At 38.6% G+C, this 15,171-nt stretch overlaps 1 protein-coding gene across 2 annotated transcripts in view; it reads left to right on the top strand.

The window, feature by feature from the left end:
- Positions 1 to 15,171, top strand: part of nck2b (NCK adaptor protein 2b) — a 37,489-nt gene that overhangs the window by 13,091 nt on the left and 9,227 nt on the right. Inside the window, exons 1-2 of one of the 2 annotated variants that reach the window (XM_060868604.1) lie at positions 1,700 to 1,775; positions 12,179 to 12,420. In XM_060868604.1, coding sequence (XP_060724587.1) covers positions 12,195 to 12,420 — 226 coding nt within the window. In that variant the 5' untranslated portion in view covers positions 1,700 to 1,775; positions 12,179 to 12,194. Of the gene's footprint in view, positions 1 to 1,699; positions 1,776 to 12,178; positions 12,421 to 15,171 lie in introns of those variants that run through there. The other variant, XM_060868603.1, reaches the window with a different exon arrangement.

The raw sequence follows: 15,171 nt of genomic DNA, 5'->3' as shown, positions 1-15,171 counted from the left end.
TAATCGCTGGCATAAAATCCGGAGACAAGCTTGGCGTCTCTTCTAAGAAGTTGCAACGCACACTGATTTCTGATAGATATGACAGAACTGTGCCACTAGTCTACATGGCTGGAAAACTACAAATCATCCCAAGCATGAATTGTGACATTCCCTTGATGCTTCATCAGATATTCCATGCTCCTTCAGGCGATGTTATGAGAACAGACACACACATGAGTCTAACCTTGTACACACCAACCCTTGATCTTTCCCTATCTGAGTAGAACACGCAATACTAGATGTTTCCGTGCAGCTAATACCATAACTTCTGTGATGAGAATTCTTTATTCCAAACAGACATTCATTATAGCAGTAACCTACATTTCAATGCCCCAGGGTATTGGGAATATAAGAAGATGCAGTTACTGTAATGATAAACATACGGTAGCCTCATAACTTTATTTGAACAGATATAGTTTCAGAAATGGAACCTAATGCACCTTTTAGTGTCTTGTCAGATTTGTGTGTGTATATTTTTGCCTTGTTGAATAGTCTAGCTTTGATTTGAACTTCAGATTCAAGGGAAAAGCCATTCTGAATATTCTGCATGTCAATATTAATTATGCTGTGTACAGTGTATTTTATACAGAGCTCCTGGTTTACACTTTTTTTATCAGAAATGGTCTGGTTTAACTCAAATTCGTCACTTAATATAGTTCCCTGTCATACCCAAAATGAGGAGAGAGAAAGGTCCGAATCTCAAATAGGATATGAAAACGCATATGGGATATTATGTTCAGAAAATTCTTGATACGAACCGGATATTGTTTTGCTTTTACTGGCTGATAAATTTGGCAGAAATCTTGTTGTTATGAATGTTATGTAATTCACTTTCTCTGTAGAATAGAATATAGTATAGAATTTCAATACGATGGTAAAAATCCCACCAGATCAGATCAGAGCTTTTGCAGGCTATCAGAGACAGGGTCAAATTGTAGTCTTTGCTGTATGAACTGACTGTTCTACAACACTTTTTTAAAAAACATTTTTAATAATTCAGTTTTTGAAAATTTTAATCCCTTTCACATCTTTACGAATGTTAACGGTCTTGTACCTATAAGCTTATTTGTTTGTGTGTGTGTGTGTGTGTGTCTGTGCGAGTGTGTGTGTCTGTGTGAGTGTGAGTATGTGTTTATTCTCCTGTATATGGTGAATTCTCATATATCTTGGATATATTTATCTATGTGTAGAATTTCTTTGTGGCTTCTCAGTGTCAGGATTTCACAATATACTCCAGTAAATCCTGACAAGCCAGAAATCTGCCTGCTGGTTTATTTACTTCCTGACAAGTGGTAGTGAAATCCTGGAAAACCTCAAACCATTCTTTTTCTTGGGAACGATATTAAATTCCTAAATAATGTGTCTGCTAAATTCTCCTGATGAAATCTGTCTTCATTTCTGTTTTGTCAAACTACAAAAAGTTATAAAAACAAACAAAAAAACACTTAGCTTGTAATGTTAGACAGGTAAATTTTGACCAAGAATAAAAACATAAATCAAAGCTACAGGCAAAGCAGTGGTGTGGATGTTGGAGGTGGTTAATGACTAACTAAGACTGACACTCACTCCTGTGGAACGTCTGATCAGAAATATGGAAATGAGCAGAGGCGCAATGCTAGGAACAAGTAACCAGAGGGGACGATTTGGATTTCAAGTACTGAAACATCTGAAATAGACATTTTTGTTCTGTCTGGTCTGCCTGTTATTTCCTGCAGGCTATCTGAATACATGAATGTGTAAGTTTAGATGGTAAGATATGATGAGATTTTCTAAATTTTGGCTCTGAGACTTGACTCTGCAAGTCCCTGTGGTAATCAGGTAAATCTGTTAGGAAGATTTATCCTGAAAGCTTTTCCTCTGGATTTTCTCGGTTACAAAGAGGAACCACTTTGTAAGCATCTAATTGGCTGTTGAGATTCCTTTGCTCAATTGCATAATTAAGGGTTATTAGATTAGATTAGATTAGATTAGATTCAACTTTATTGTCATTGTGCAAGGTACATGTACAGAGCCAATGAAATGCAGTTAGCATCTAACCAGAAGTGCATAGATAGCTTATTTACAAGTGGCAGTGTAATAAATAAGGGTATGTGGTTATACAGAAAGTGTAGTAATATGTACATATAACTGAATAAGGGCATATATAGTGTGGTTTTTATATAAGTATGATACAGTATGAAGTGGTATGACAGGTATAGCTGTACAAAAGGAATGTCATTATGAATGATGAATGTTAAGGAATAGGTTCGGTTGTGAAGGTGTGAATCCACTGATGGATTATATATATATATATATATATATATATATATAGGGGGGCACAGTGGATTAGTGGTTAGCACGTTTGCCTCACACCTCCAGGGTTGGGGGTTCGATTCCCGCCTCCGCCTTTTGTGTGTCTGGAGTTTGCATGTTCTCCCCGTGCCTCGGGGGTTTCCTCCGGGTACTCCGGTTTGCTCCCCCGGTCCAAAGACATGCACGGTAGGTTGATTGGCATCTCTGGAAAATTGTCTGTAGTGTGTGATTGCGTGAGTGAATGAAAGTGTGCCCTGTGATGGGTTGGCACTCCGTCCAGGGTGTATCCTGCCTTGATGCCCGATGACGCCTGAGATAGGCACAGGCTCCCCGTGACCTGAGGTAGTTCGGATAAGCGGTAGAAAATGAATGAATGAATGAATATATATATATATTAGTGTGTGTGTGTGTGTGTGTGTGTGTGTGTGTGTGTGTGTGTGTGTGTGTGTGTGTATATATATATATATATATATATATATATATATATAGCGAGATGTCTCACAGAAGACAGATGGAGAAACACTTCATGGCATCATGTCATACACACTGGTGTTTGATGAATCGTGTGAAGTTTCTAATGCTGACATGATTATACTCTGGATTACGTGAATAACACTATGGATTAGATGATGACCCAGTGGAGGCAATTAAACCTGTGTGGGTGGGTGTGTGTGTGCTTGGAGTTATTTATATCTGGAGTGAACAAAAGGGAAAAGATCACTTTTCTCTGACAGCTGCGTGTGAATCAGATGCTAAGCTCAGAGCACCAGGCTTCATTTTTTGCGCTTTCCTTTTTTGTTTGTTCAGAAGACTCGCATGAGCTATCTCCATCTGTTTCCCTCCCGATGATTTCTGTGTTCATTCATCTCTCTCGGTCTTATTCACTCTGTCAGCTGCCGCTCTGTGAATTTTGGCTTCGATCAACATGACTGACGTTACGTGCAGTTGCTGCAAAGATGGTTGCTCCTGTGGTTCTAGCTTCTGGGAAACACAACATCTGAGGGGCGTGACAGTACAACTAGGGCTTCTGGGATTTGTGAGAGTGGGTTTAGGATGGCCGGATGAGCTAAACACAGAGGAGAATGTTTGGTCTCTAGTGTATAGAAAAAGAAAGGCAGAGAAACTTTGAGAATTTTAGAGTATGAAATATATTTCACAAAAAAAAGGGAGGGAAATATCTCTAATAATTTAGCAGAGGGAATAGGATCAACAGCAGAATATCATCCTTCTGCTAAGCAAGCTAACACTGAAGTAGTGATACAGTAAATATTGTACCTGTTGTAAGTGTTACCTGTTGTAAGTGTTATTGTGTTAAAAATGTTCTTGATGCTTTAAGTTAGGTGACTAAACATTGCACACAGTAAGAACTGTAATCGTATCGGCCACTGCGCCATCTATAACGCCGTTACAGTTTGTTTTATTAGTAGTTATGCTAATAACTCAGCAGCTTGCTTTAGCAAAGAGCCTCAGGTGCTAACACGTACAAGTTGTAATGTTAATAATTGACACATTTGTATTAGCAGAGATTACATTGAATGCTTGTGTGTGTGAAGCTGCTATACTGAAAATCTAACAAGCTTGAGGAAAAGATTTGACTCCATCTTTGACTCCAAAGATTTGACCACACCATGTTAACAAAGCAGAACATGTTTGGCAGTGAAAAGGTTTTAGCTCTAAGAGAGTTTCACTGGAGACATTTTTACTGCATTTTTACTGTTTGATATACTGATTACATTATACACCAAAGTATGATGAGCTTTTCTGACAGATTGTAACATTAGCTGATCTTGTAGAAGCTCCACAATGGCAGTCAAATTAGACACGTTATCTTTTGGCAAATCTTTAATACCAGTATACTATGAAAGCATTATCTTATTCTTTTAATTTGTCACAATCTCCCAAATCCTGGAACAATCCCCCTCACACACACACACACACACACACACACCATGTAGAAAGTAGGGATTTGTGTGTGCCATTGTTTTGAGGCTACAGATGGCAGTGGCTGTTTTTATTTATTTTATTTTATTTTAAGCTGAGAAAAATGTGTGAAATATTACAAGCTACAACATTTTCAGCAGGGAGAAAAATAGTTCATGAGTCAAGCTTCATCAAGCTTGTATGTTTCTCATTGCAGTTTGTGAATGCAGTCATGGTGAATCTGGAATGTTTATTTTTTTTAGTTTTTTTTCTTTTCTTACAGTACTAGGTATAAAGAGACTGATGTTTACAGACAAGTGTCAGCCTGCCATGCATTCCACTTCAGAAAGTACAGGTATAGCTGGACGTGTGTGTGTGTGTGTGTTTTTTTGTTCTTTATCCTCTTATCATGTCTTGGAGTTGACTATATACTGTAGGTGTAATCATTACTCTGTTAAGATAGGGATCTCACTTGCTTTAATTGCTTGTCTTGTCTTGAATATACGTAGTTTGGACAGGATTGTTTTTGTTTTTTTTCTAACATAATATCTATCAGTAAAGGATTAATGTTTTCTACAGTTTTCAAGTTCCACTAGGGATTTGTTGGGTGCAGGATTTTGCTAATTAACCATCTCTAGCAACAATAAATTGAAGTAAACTTTTATCAGTCTCTCATTGTTTTGGAGAAAATTTCATCCACTCTTCTTTGCAATGTTGTTTCGGTTCATTGATGCATGAGGGCATTTTTTTGTACACGGCTCTCTTAAGATCTCACCACAGCATCTCAATGAGGTTAAGACCCGGACTTTTAATTTGGCCTTATATTTTTACTTCTTCAGTCATACAGATGTTAATTTCCTAGTGTTTTTGGTATCAGTGTCCTGTGGGGATCATTGTTGTCTCAATGACTAAGATTCCCAGGTCCTGTGGATGCAAAATAAGCCTGAATCTACCACCATGTATGAGGTGTTTGGTATAAACCAAACAAAGTGTATCACAACAAACATGGCACTGAACAAACTTCTCTACCCAGGTCTAATTAGTCTAAAGGATATTGTTCCAGGGTTTTAGTGATTTGTTCAGATGCAATTCTGCAAACCTGAGTTACCCAATGCAGGGAAGATTAGCCGTCTTGAATGCTCTTCATTTGTAAACACTCACTCACTGTAGACTGGTTGTTTTTAGGTGGCCTTATAACCCTGCACAGATTGATGAGCAGCAATCTTTGCTTCTCTGGGGTGATGTCAAGGCTGATGTCCTTACTTGACATGATGTAAACACACACATGAATGCTGCAGAACACTAAAAGCTCTGCTTTAATAGAGATCCTCATACTTTCTGCTCACTTCTTTAATATTGTGCACACATGACTGCTACTTAAGCTATTATTTATTGTGGATTATAATGGGTGAACTTTAGTTTTTCTCTACCTGATTTCTAAATATGCTTTTTTTATGTGGTTTTTTTTTTTTTTTTTTTTTTTTTTTGTCGTCAGAGATTATTTTTTGTTTCTAGGTGTTTCTGAGGATCGCACAATAGATATTAAGGCCCTGATAAATAAAAGCATAAAACTGAAGCAGGTTGTACTTTCTTTTTTTTCTAATGACTGTCAAAAATGTACACACCCCTGCTAAAATTTCAGGGTTTTGTGATGTAAAACAATTTTAAATCATGCTTTTCTGCTTTTATTTCATAACGGATCCAACAAAGTTCAAACGGAAACTTTATTGTTATGTTACATGTGCTAGCTTACCGTAACATGGAATTATAGCTATAAGATTTAATTCTGTTTCTACTATGTCCTTTCCAAACACATCTCATGTAGCCAAAGAGGAAGCCAGTCCTTATGATATAAAAAACAGGACTCTTTTTGATGACTATAACAGCACTGGTACTAAATATTCTCTTGAATATTTCATACTGAAATTGTTGGTAGTGTTTTGGACCTGCTTTATGAAACAGGGGGGTGAAGAATCAAATATATTTAGAATTTGACAAACAACAGGCTTTGGCAAAGTCAAGATGTCAGTTGTGTGACACTTCACTCGTTCCTTCACTTCTCCCTTCTTCCTCTGTCACTTTCTCAGTATCAGATGGTTCATTACTCTAACTTCCTGTGTGTTGCATCTTTCTCCCCATGTTGCCCCCCAATCTCCCTCCACCCCCACCCCCCCTTATTTCTTTTTCTCACTCCCTCATCCTTGCCCTCTCACTCTCGTTGCCTTCGGGTTAAGCCTTTCCCAGCAACTGGGTCACAAGGGGCTCGAGTCACATGGCTCAGTCTGGCTCTCAGTACTGAAAACTGACACCACTAATATTGAGACTGGGTCTGAACCTCATTTGTCTCTCTCAAACCAACACACACACACACACACACACACACACACAAACACACATTCGTAAGGTACTCCTAAACGTAAGTGTTTACATTTTTATTTGGGTAACAGTTTGCAATAGGTGCATTTAAAACTCAGTACTTGTGTAAATGCAGTGTTACACAGGTCTGATCACATAACGAATTAGCCCCAATACTTGCTACTGGACTTGCTCAAAAAGATGTTGAATTATGATGCTAAAATTGCGCTATAATGAATAATGAAATGATATTCATTATTACGTAATATTCGGTCAGGGTTATGCACTGTAGAATAAAGCACTGAACAAATAACTGATACAAAAATCCCACACTACCTCTGACTAATGTTGGCTAGCAAACAGTAATCGAACTAAACTGCATTATGCTCACGGATGGACTAACTGTGCTATTTTTAGCAAGACTACAGGACCAGTAAGAGGACTAATTCAGTTTATTTGTGTAGTGCTTTTAACAATTCACATTGTTACTATATATCTCTAACCATTTTCTTTAATGATCAAGCCAGACGTGACCAATCACGACTAATTAGTCCGCTTGTTTCAGTGGCCCAGATACCTGATGACTAATGACTAGGCTAAAGAGTAGTAGCTAATGTCTGAGGAACCATGTTGGTATGTGATCCAGCACGTCGTTGTATGTATACCACACTGATTTTTCGGACTATTGTAATTTTCATTTATCAGTAAATGTCATGTCAGGTTCATTGACAGCTTATAGCAGAATTTACTGTTGTGGAACGTATGTGAAAAATTATGTTCCTGTTTTTAATTAAGTTATGAGCAAACAATAAACAGTCAATACCTCACCCTTATTTCCATTCTCTCTCTCTCTCTCTCTCTTTCTCTCTCTTTCAAAAAAAAGACAAGAACGCAGGAAACAATTTTACTAAGAAATTCTGTCCTGAAGACTTTCTTTTGCCGGGAAGTACTGAGACTCCTTACAGTACATAAACATCACCTAAAAGAAAACTTCACCACATCAATGATTATACGTTTTTCTTAACAACATAGTTTATTATTACTCTTAGATTAAAACCTGTGTATGAGCTACTGCTATAGAGGGAATATCCTATTAAGAATGAGTGCGTTAACAGTTTTTACCCGTACCCTAGCCTTTAGATAAACTTATGGCACTTCATTTCATCCAGTATAAACAAATGAATTATTTTCTCACAGCAAGTGTGATATAAAATGGGTCAAGACACTGCTGTTCAATACTAGATGATTTTCCCTTTTCCATTTTAGTGGTTGATAAAAAAACATCTTTAAATTTTAGATTATTATGAACAAGAACTTTTTCTATGAATATATAGCTCTAATAGGCTAGATAAAATCAAATCTTTTGAAAGATTACAAATTCTTATAGCCTGGGATGTCTACATTCATATGAGCCATTAAGCAGCACATTGGAAAGAAATTCAACCCTGAATATGAACACAACTATACAGACACCGATTTTTTTTGTCCTCTTGTAAAAAGAGTTCATAAACACTTATGTTGCAGCTGGCATTTAATCTAACGTGTATGATCATATAGAGCATCGTGTTCCATCTGCACTTTTCTTTTTGGAAGGACTGTTTTCCTGATTGTTTATTTGTCTGCTAAGTAACTACAAACTGTTTCCAAAACTAATGGCCTCAATATACTGAATTATTGGTTTATAAATTGCTGCACAGTGACAATTTGAAGCGTGTATTTATTAAAGGTTGTTTAAGCAAATATAAAGAAGGAGAATTTTAAGTATACACCCAAGTACAACTGTCTACGTTTTTTTTATAAAATGATAAGAAAAAATAAAGGCATTAATTCTCTTCAGTCTCTCTTCAGTTCTTCTGGCTTGCTAAAACAAAACGAATCAAAAAGACATAATTCGGTTCTCCTTTCATTCAGCTTATTCATTCTTTCAACTCAAACACAGAAAGACTGATGAAGGTATTCATTTTCACTTGAGAACAATGAGGATAAGGAGGATTAGTGAGTCCTGGTTATTATATCATACAGATCTTCTCATGCTTATATCTGACAGACTCTTAATGAGCTCTTTCTCTTTCTCAAAGAGGCTTTCAAACACGCAGTGGTTCACGATGCACATCTTGTAAAAAGGAGCAGTTAGAAAAACAATTTTTTCAAATCCATTTTCACTCCTAGCTCCATTTTTTTTCCATTTTTTATTGCCGAAAAATCTGTTTTTTATTGGCTCACAGCATCGTTCTCCACTGTATCCCATTGGATTAGGTGCAAAAAGAAGGGACGTAAAGATGAAGGAAAAAGGCTTAGTTTGAGAGGATAATTTCTTAGATATGCTTTCATGTGGGCTTAATCTATGCTTAACAGCACAAGCTGGCTGAATGTCGTGGGATTCTTATTTGCGGAAACAAAATTGCTCTCTCGTGCCCTCAGTCCGATCCTGTTTTCCAGCTGCAGGGGTGATTATGGGTGGCTGTGAACTAAACTGAAACATCTGCCTTTAAAGAACAAGGTCAGAGATGGTTCCCATGAAAAATGCTTGTTGAGCAGTAATGAGACTGAGGTGGAGGAGGACAAGGATGCTGTAGTGTTTCTTTAAATAATTCTTGAACATAATGGAGATTTGACTACATCCAACTTTCCATCGTCACCTGAACCAGACCCTGCTGACCAGTCCCTGCTGATGCTGCCACCACCGTGCTTTTTCGTTTTACTGATTTTGATGAATTTTCACTTGCATCTTCACACCACCACTGTACTTCCTCATGGGGATGGTGTACTCGGGGTGATCAGAAGCATCAGCCAAATGTAGCACATTTATATGCAGTGCAGTTCGTTGCAGCTCGGCAGCCCTGGTGCATCTGAACTTAAAACCAGCCGAACAGTAGTCCGGCACCTTAAACACTAAGCTCCCACATCCCTGATGGCTTTTGTTGAGATTTTATTTCAACTGTGAACTTTCAGTAATAGATTTTTTCCTGCCACTCTTGGTTTTATGGAGTGTCATGGCTCAGGTTGTCCTGAAATGGCATCTCCCATATAAGATGTCAATCTCTGCAACTCCACGTATACCTTTTTATCTCTTGATTGTTTTGCTATTGGATTCTTTACTTGTTCACTCCCCAATGGTGGGAGATGATCTCTAGTCATGACATACAGATTCTTGGTCCTCACGATGCCCTTTGTTTAGATATCATCTCTTTAGCCTTACAGGAAAATATTTATGTCAAATTTATGTATTTATTTAATCACATTTTTTTATTTGTAAATCATTTTGCAAACTGTATCGATATCACAGAAACTACTTTTTTTTTTTGTCAGCAGTAGACAATGAAAAAGCTAATGACTTGTCATTACAGCTGTCTAATGGCATGTGCTATATTTAGAAAGCATGGCAATCAGAGCGAGATACTGGTTCTGGAAAAGCGCCTCAAACAAAAGTTTGTTTGTTGTAAGCACCACCATTACTGCAAATAGACATGAAGCTGAAGCCATTTCCTCTGTATTTTCAGCAGCTTTTAATGTGAATGGTGCACATCAGCCTAAATAGAAAAGTTTCAGGGCAATTTCAGTCTGGAGTGAAACGTAGTCTCGGATGCTCATCTCGAAGAGTGAATCATGTCAGAAATGATTCACTGCCCTTAACTTAAGTATAGCTATTATTAGCTAAGCACTCGGCATTGGGGTGGCACTTACTGTTAGAGCTGCACTAACTGGCCTCATAACATAACTTGGGTTTTTCTGTGACTGTTGTTATTATTCATTAGTGTATATATATATGCAGTCATAGCACTGATGTCCCTGCTTGAACGAGTCAGAGTTTTCCAAACCTTAACCGCTTCTCTGTGTTGCACATTTCTATACATATTTCATCTTCCTAGTCTGTCAGAAGATATTATTTTATAATATTAGTTTATATGACAGCTGGAGCTGGTCAGGTTGAAAATGAGCATGATCTCAAATGAGCAGTTAGTCTTCGAGACAGAAGTTTTGTCACTTCAGTACACAAGTCTTTGAATCGATCAGCTTGTGCTTCTGTGCACGATGCTTCACACACTCACACACATTCTATCTACCCTCTGCCAGATATAAGAGCTCAGCGATGCCTATATTTATCTAGTGTCACAGTGGAGAAATGAACATCATACCTCACATCCAGAAAGCGCAGCAAGCTTTGCTTCTTTGTCCACGTGCGGCTGTGGCGTTGTTGGGATTCGATCTCTGAGGTGGAGAGCATTTTTGCTGTGGTGTAATTTCAAGTGTGATTGTTTCACTTATTCTGTCAAACCCCAGTGCAAATTAACATGCATAGAGAACACCTTATTATTTTGGTGCTATTTTGCACAGTAAGGCACATCACCTCATCTGCGTTCCTCAGCATTCCCATCACTCATGCTATACGGGTGTTGAGGAAACTAATGATGTCATTATCAGCTAATGATGTCAGTATCAGCTAAAACACAGTTTATTTACTTCCTGAATAAGTGCAGAAACAAGTATGAGTTCACATTTACAGGAATCGTTCCAGTGCAATCGAAACCACCTCCTACAGTCTTGGGTTCAGTACCACAGTGTGAGTGTTTCCTGGCCCACTTCCTGCCCACTAAAGTAAAAAGTTAAAAAAACTAAAGTTAAAATACTGATTTGCTTATTTTAGAAGTGGCATGAAGTTATGAAGTCTTTGACGGATGTCACTCAAATCTTCATAATCCTGCCAGCCTGCTTCAGCATTGGCGTGATGCTCAGTGACTGGCAGATTATCAGCTGTGCTGGGCCAACTGGAAGAGAGCGAGACAGACACAGAGGGATGATGGGAGAGAGGGAAGGAGAGCGGGGCTGCAAAGTGGCCATGTTCTGTGCAGGAGACCCTGCAGTGACCGCTGTTCCTGTACTCCCCAGTGCTCACTTTGCGTATGGCTCTTGTCAGTGCAATTGGGTAGCAGTGTGAGTAAGAATCCCTGAGGCAGGAAGTGTGGCACGGCCCCATCACACTCCATTGCCTCGTCTCAATCAGCCAGCTCTTGTCAGAGGCATTTGGTTCATCTGTTGCTTACTCTCTCTCTCTCTCTCTCTCTCTCTCTCTCCCTCTCTCTCCATCACATTCTGCTTTCTCTTTCAGTTTCTCTTTTTCTGGCCATGGATCCCTTTTTTTTTTTTTTTTTTTTTTTTTTTTTTACATCCAAAGCTATCTCAACTGTTTGTTTACAAGGTTTAAGTGGAACCAGAAAAAAAGTTTAATAAATGAGATGTTAGTTTTAGGCATGTAATTGTAGACTATACTATGGTGTTATGTGTGTATGTAACTAAGCAAGTGGTATCTGCCCTTTCCCAGGCAGAAAACGCTTACCTCAAGCTGTCACGATTCCCGAATCTGTGTCACTGCTCATCCATGGCCAATTACCCAGGCTTGCAGGGGTAATAGATGACAAACTCTCTTTAGGGCTCTTTAGGTTTGGTGGCCAAGGACACAGGTGCTCGTGGGCTGTCTAGCAGTTCATATTCTTGTTTAGAGATCATAGTGTACATGCTAATGGCTTTTCTATGTACTGTTTCCTGGAATTAACCATACTTCTTCCATCTTCAGCGTGACTCCATGAAAGATGTCAGAGGAGGTGATTGTGATTGCAAAGTGGGACTACTCGGCACAGCAGGAGCAGGAACTTGACATCCGGAAGAACGAGCGCCTCTGGCTGCTAGACGACTCGAAAACGTGGTGGCGCGTCCGCAACGTTGCCAACCGCACAGGCTACGTGCCATCTAACTATGTGGAGAGAAAAAACAGCCTGAAGAAGGGCTCGCTGGTGAAGAACCTCAAGGACACTCTGGGTAAGCTTTATTGATTGCTCAATTACCTGCACAGCAATTGTTGTTGGTTTTTAATTACCGGTCATTATTTGTCATGATCTTGCTTAATGAAGCCTTCATGAAATGCATCTCTGAAGAATCAGTGCAGTGTTGCCCTTGAAGGACCGTTTAGAACAAAGGGTGTGTAGGAGGCTAAACTAATTAAAGAGAAACTAAAGACTTTTTTATTGTAAAGTAAAATGAATTACTGAGCTCATTTAATCACACAGAGCAGTCGATCGATTGAATGATGATTTTTTTTTTTTTTTTACGACTGAATAATAGCACAAGTCTTGGTATTACAAAGCTGTCCGAAAAGCTGGGATTAGTCTACATAATGCAGAAAAAATTCTAGATTAAAAATATCCGGTTTTGTGTCAGATTTCTGTCTGGCTTTTACCTGATGGGATTTTGTTGGACTAGGGAGAGCTGAAGTACTGCTGAGATTCTCTGTCTAGCATGTGACACAACCAAGAGATAGTCCTCCGATGTGTAAACATGAAGCTTTAGTCCAGGCTTCAGTATGCTATCTAGATACACCTTTAACAAAGTCTAATGACATCTAACTTAATGTCCAATGAATCACAATAAATGCCAAATAATAGTTTAATAAGGTGAATAGGAGTGGCAGCTCAATGGCTAAGATTTATTAATTTTTTTTTTTTTTCATTTTTTTGGCAGATGCCCTTATCCAGAGTGACTGACCGTTATTTATTTATTTATTTATTATTTATTTATTTAAAATCTCATTTTATACAGCTGAGCAATTGAGGGCTCACGGGCCCAGCTGTGGCAGCAGATTCAAACTGACCACCTTCCGATTGGAAGTCACCTTGACCACTAGGCCACCACGTCCCCTGTTGGAAGACTGATACAGAAGGATATAAGTTCAAATCCCAAGACAACCAAGCTGCCAATGCTGGGCCCTTCAGCATGGCCTTTAACCCACAAAAGCAATAACAGCACAAGGATTCACTTGAGTGAAGAACATGTTTTGTTGTTAAAAGAATGCTTGTATTTTGCTGAACGTCTGTAAAAACCACAGTGACGTCTTGTTGTGCCATAATGTAGAAACCTCCAGCATCGACCGTGTGGCCATTCATTGCAGGCTTCCCGCGGGGTCTTAAAAAGTCTTAAAAGCATTGAATTTATTAATTTGGAAATAATACCTTAAAAAGTCTTTAAAAAGTCTTGAATTTTGATGTCTGGGTCTTAAAAATTGTGCTGCAAGTAACTTCTCCATATTGTAATTTTCCTCAAAAGTTTCATTTGTCAACCACGATTATTTTGATTAAATGACGTAGTATAAAAGAGTGGCGGAACCAATAATTGAGAACGCAACGCAGGCCCGGGTCACCGTACAAAATACTGCGAACACGCGATGCCTTCAGTAAAGAAGATCACGCGCTACGACACCACAGCCATAGACTACAACACAACACAACATAACAAGCAAAGGAGAAACGTGAGAAATCAATGAAAATCTCAGCATTCCACAGGAAAGGTTGACTGACGCACGCAGTTATATTTTTAAAGTTTGTTTTTACGTTAGCTAGCTACCAATTTCATTCTGAGGTTATGGGGAAATGTAAATTTAATGAAGCCTGGCTGGATAAAAACTCTTTTCGTCATTGGTTAAAACCAGTGGACAACAACGTTTTTGAGGCGTTTTGCACCATATGCAAAAAACGGATTCAGCTAGGTGCAATGGGAATGAAGGCAGTTGAGTCTCATGCCAAGTCGTCCAAGCACATTAACGCTCTCAATGGACAAAAACAAACTCCTTCCATCGCCTGCGTGTTTCAACCAACTAATGTTAGCCAGCTATCTGCTAATGTGCCTGAAGTGGCGACAGGAGCTAATGTTAGCCAGCTTGCTGCTAGCGCTGCAGACCCTCCAGTAGTATTAATTTCGTCAGACGAGACGAGACGAAATATGTTCGTCAACAACCTTTTTTCATGACTAAGACGAGACGATGACAAGACTGCACCACTGTCCAAAAACGCTGACTAAGACTAAATTAACATGCATTATTGTTGACGAAAAAAGACGAGACGTAAATGTTTTGTATAAAATAAAAACTAAGATAAAATCTCTCTTCATTTTCGTCTACAATTGTCTCTCCTTTTTCATCAGCTGTTACGCCTTTAAAATATTCACAACGAGTTCGCGGCTTCGCGCTGTTGCTCAAGTTACAGGTCCGCGAAGCAGATCCCGCTTATTATATTGCTACCTACCAAATAAATCAATAATTTGACACAAAATGATGATTTAAAAAGGAGTTTATTGATTTAAAAACAATTGTATTGTTTCCGCTAAAGAAAACAATGGGTAGAAACGGTTAGAATCCTATGTGTCCATGGCAATGCTCTGTTTTTCATGGCAACGGTGTGTTATAGTTCGCAGCGGTCTGTTATCAAGAAATAAAATAGTGTGTGTGTAGAAAGAATTCGTCCACATGCCACTCAAATAAATAAATAATTAAAATAAATAAAAAACTCCTGAGCGCAAGTCCAGCCTAGGTCTAGTCAGGCTTTTTGTGTTAAATTATATTTCCTGTCGCTGCACAGGCTCTTTTATTGTACATGACAGCTTATGTCCCGATGACCGGTCTTTGCATTACAATTAAAAGCAGTATCAATAAAGTAAAAAATGTGATGTGCAGTCAAGTTCGAGTGTATGCACTGTTTAAACGTGTGTTCTCAACCTCTCACTGATACTTTTGTGATTCGC

The sequence above is a fragment of the Tachysurus vachellii genome, chromosome 4 (assembly GCF_030014155.1).
Source record: "Tachysurus vachellii isolate PV-2020 chromosome 4, HZAU_Pvac_v1, whole genome shotgun sequence".
NCBI classification, from domain to species: Eukaryota; Metazoa; Chordata; class Actinopteri; order Siluriformes; family Bagridae; genus Tachysurus; species Tachysurus vachellii.
The sequence above is the reverse complement of the archived record's forward strand: the minus strand, read 5'-3'. Positions and strand labels throughout refer to the sequence as shown.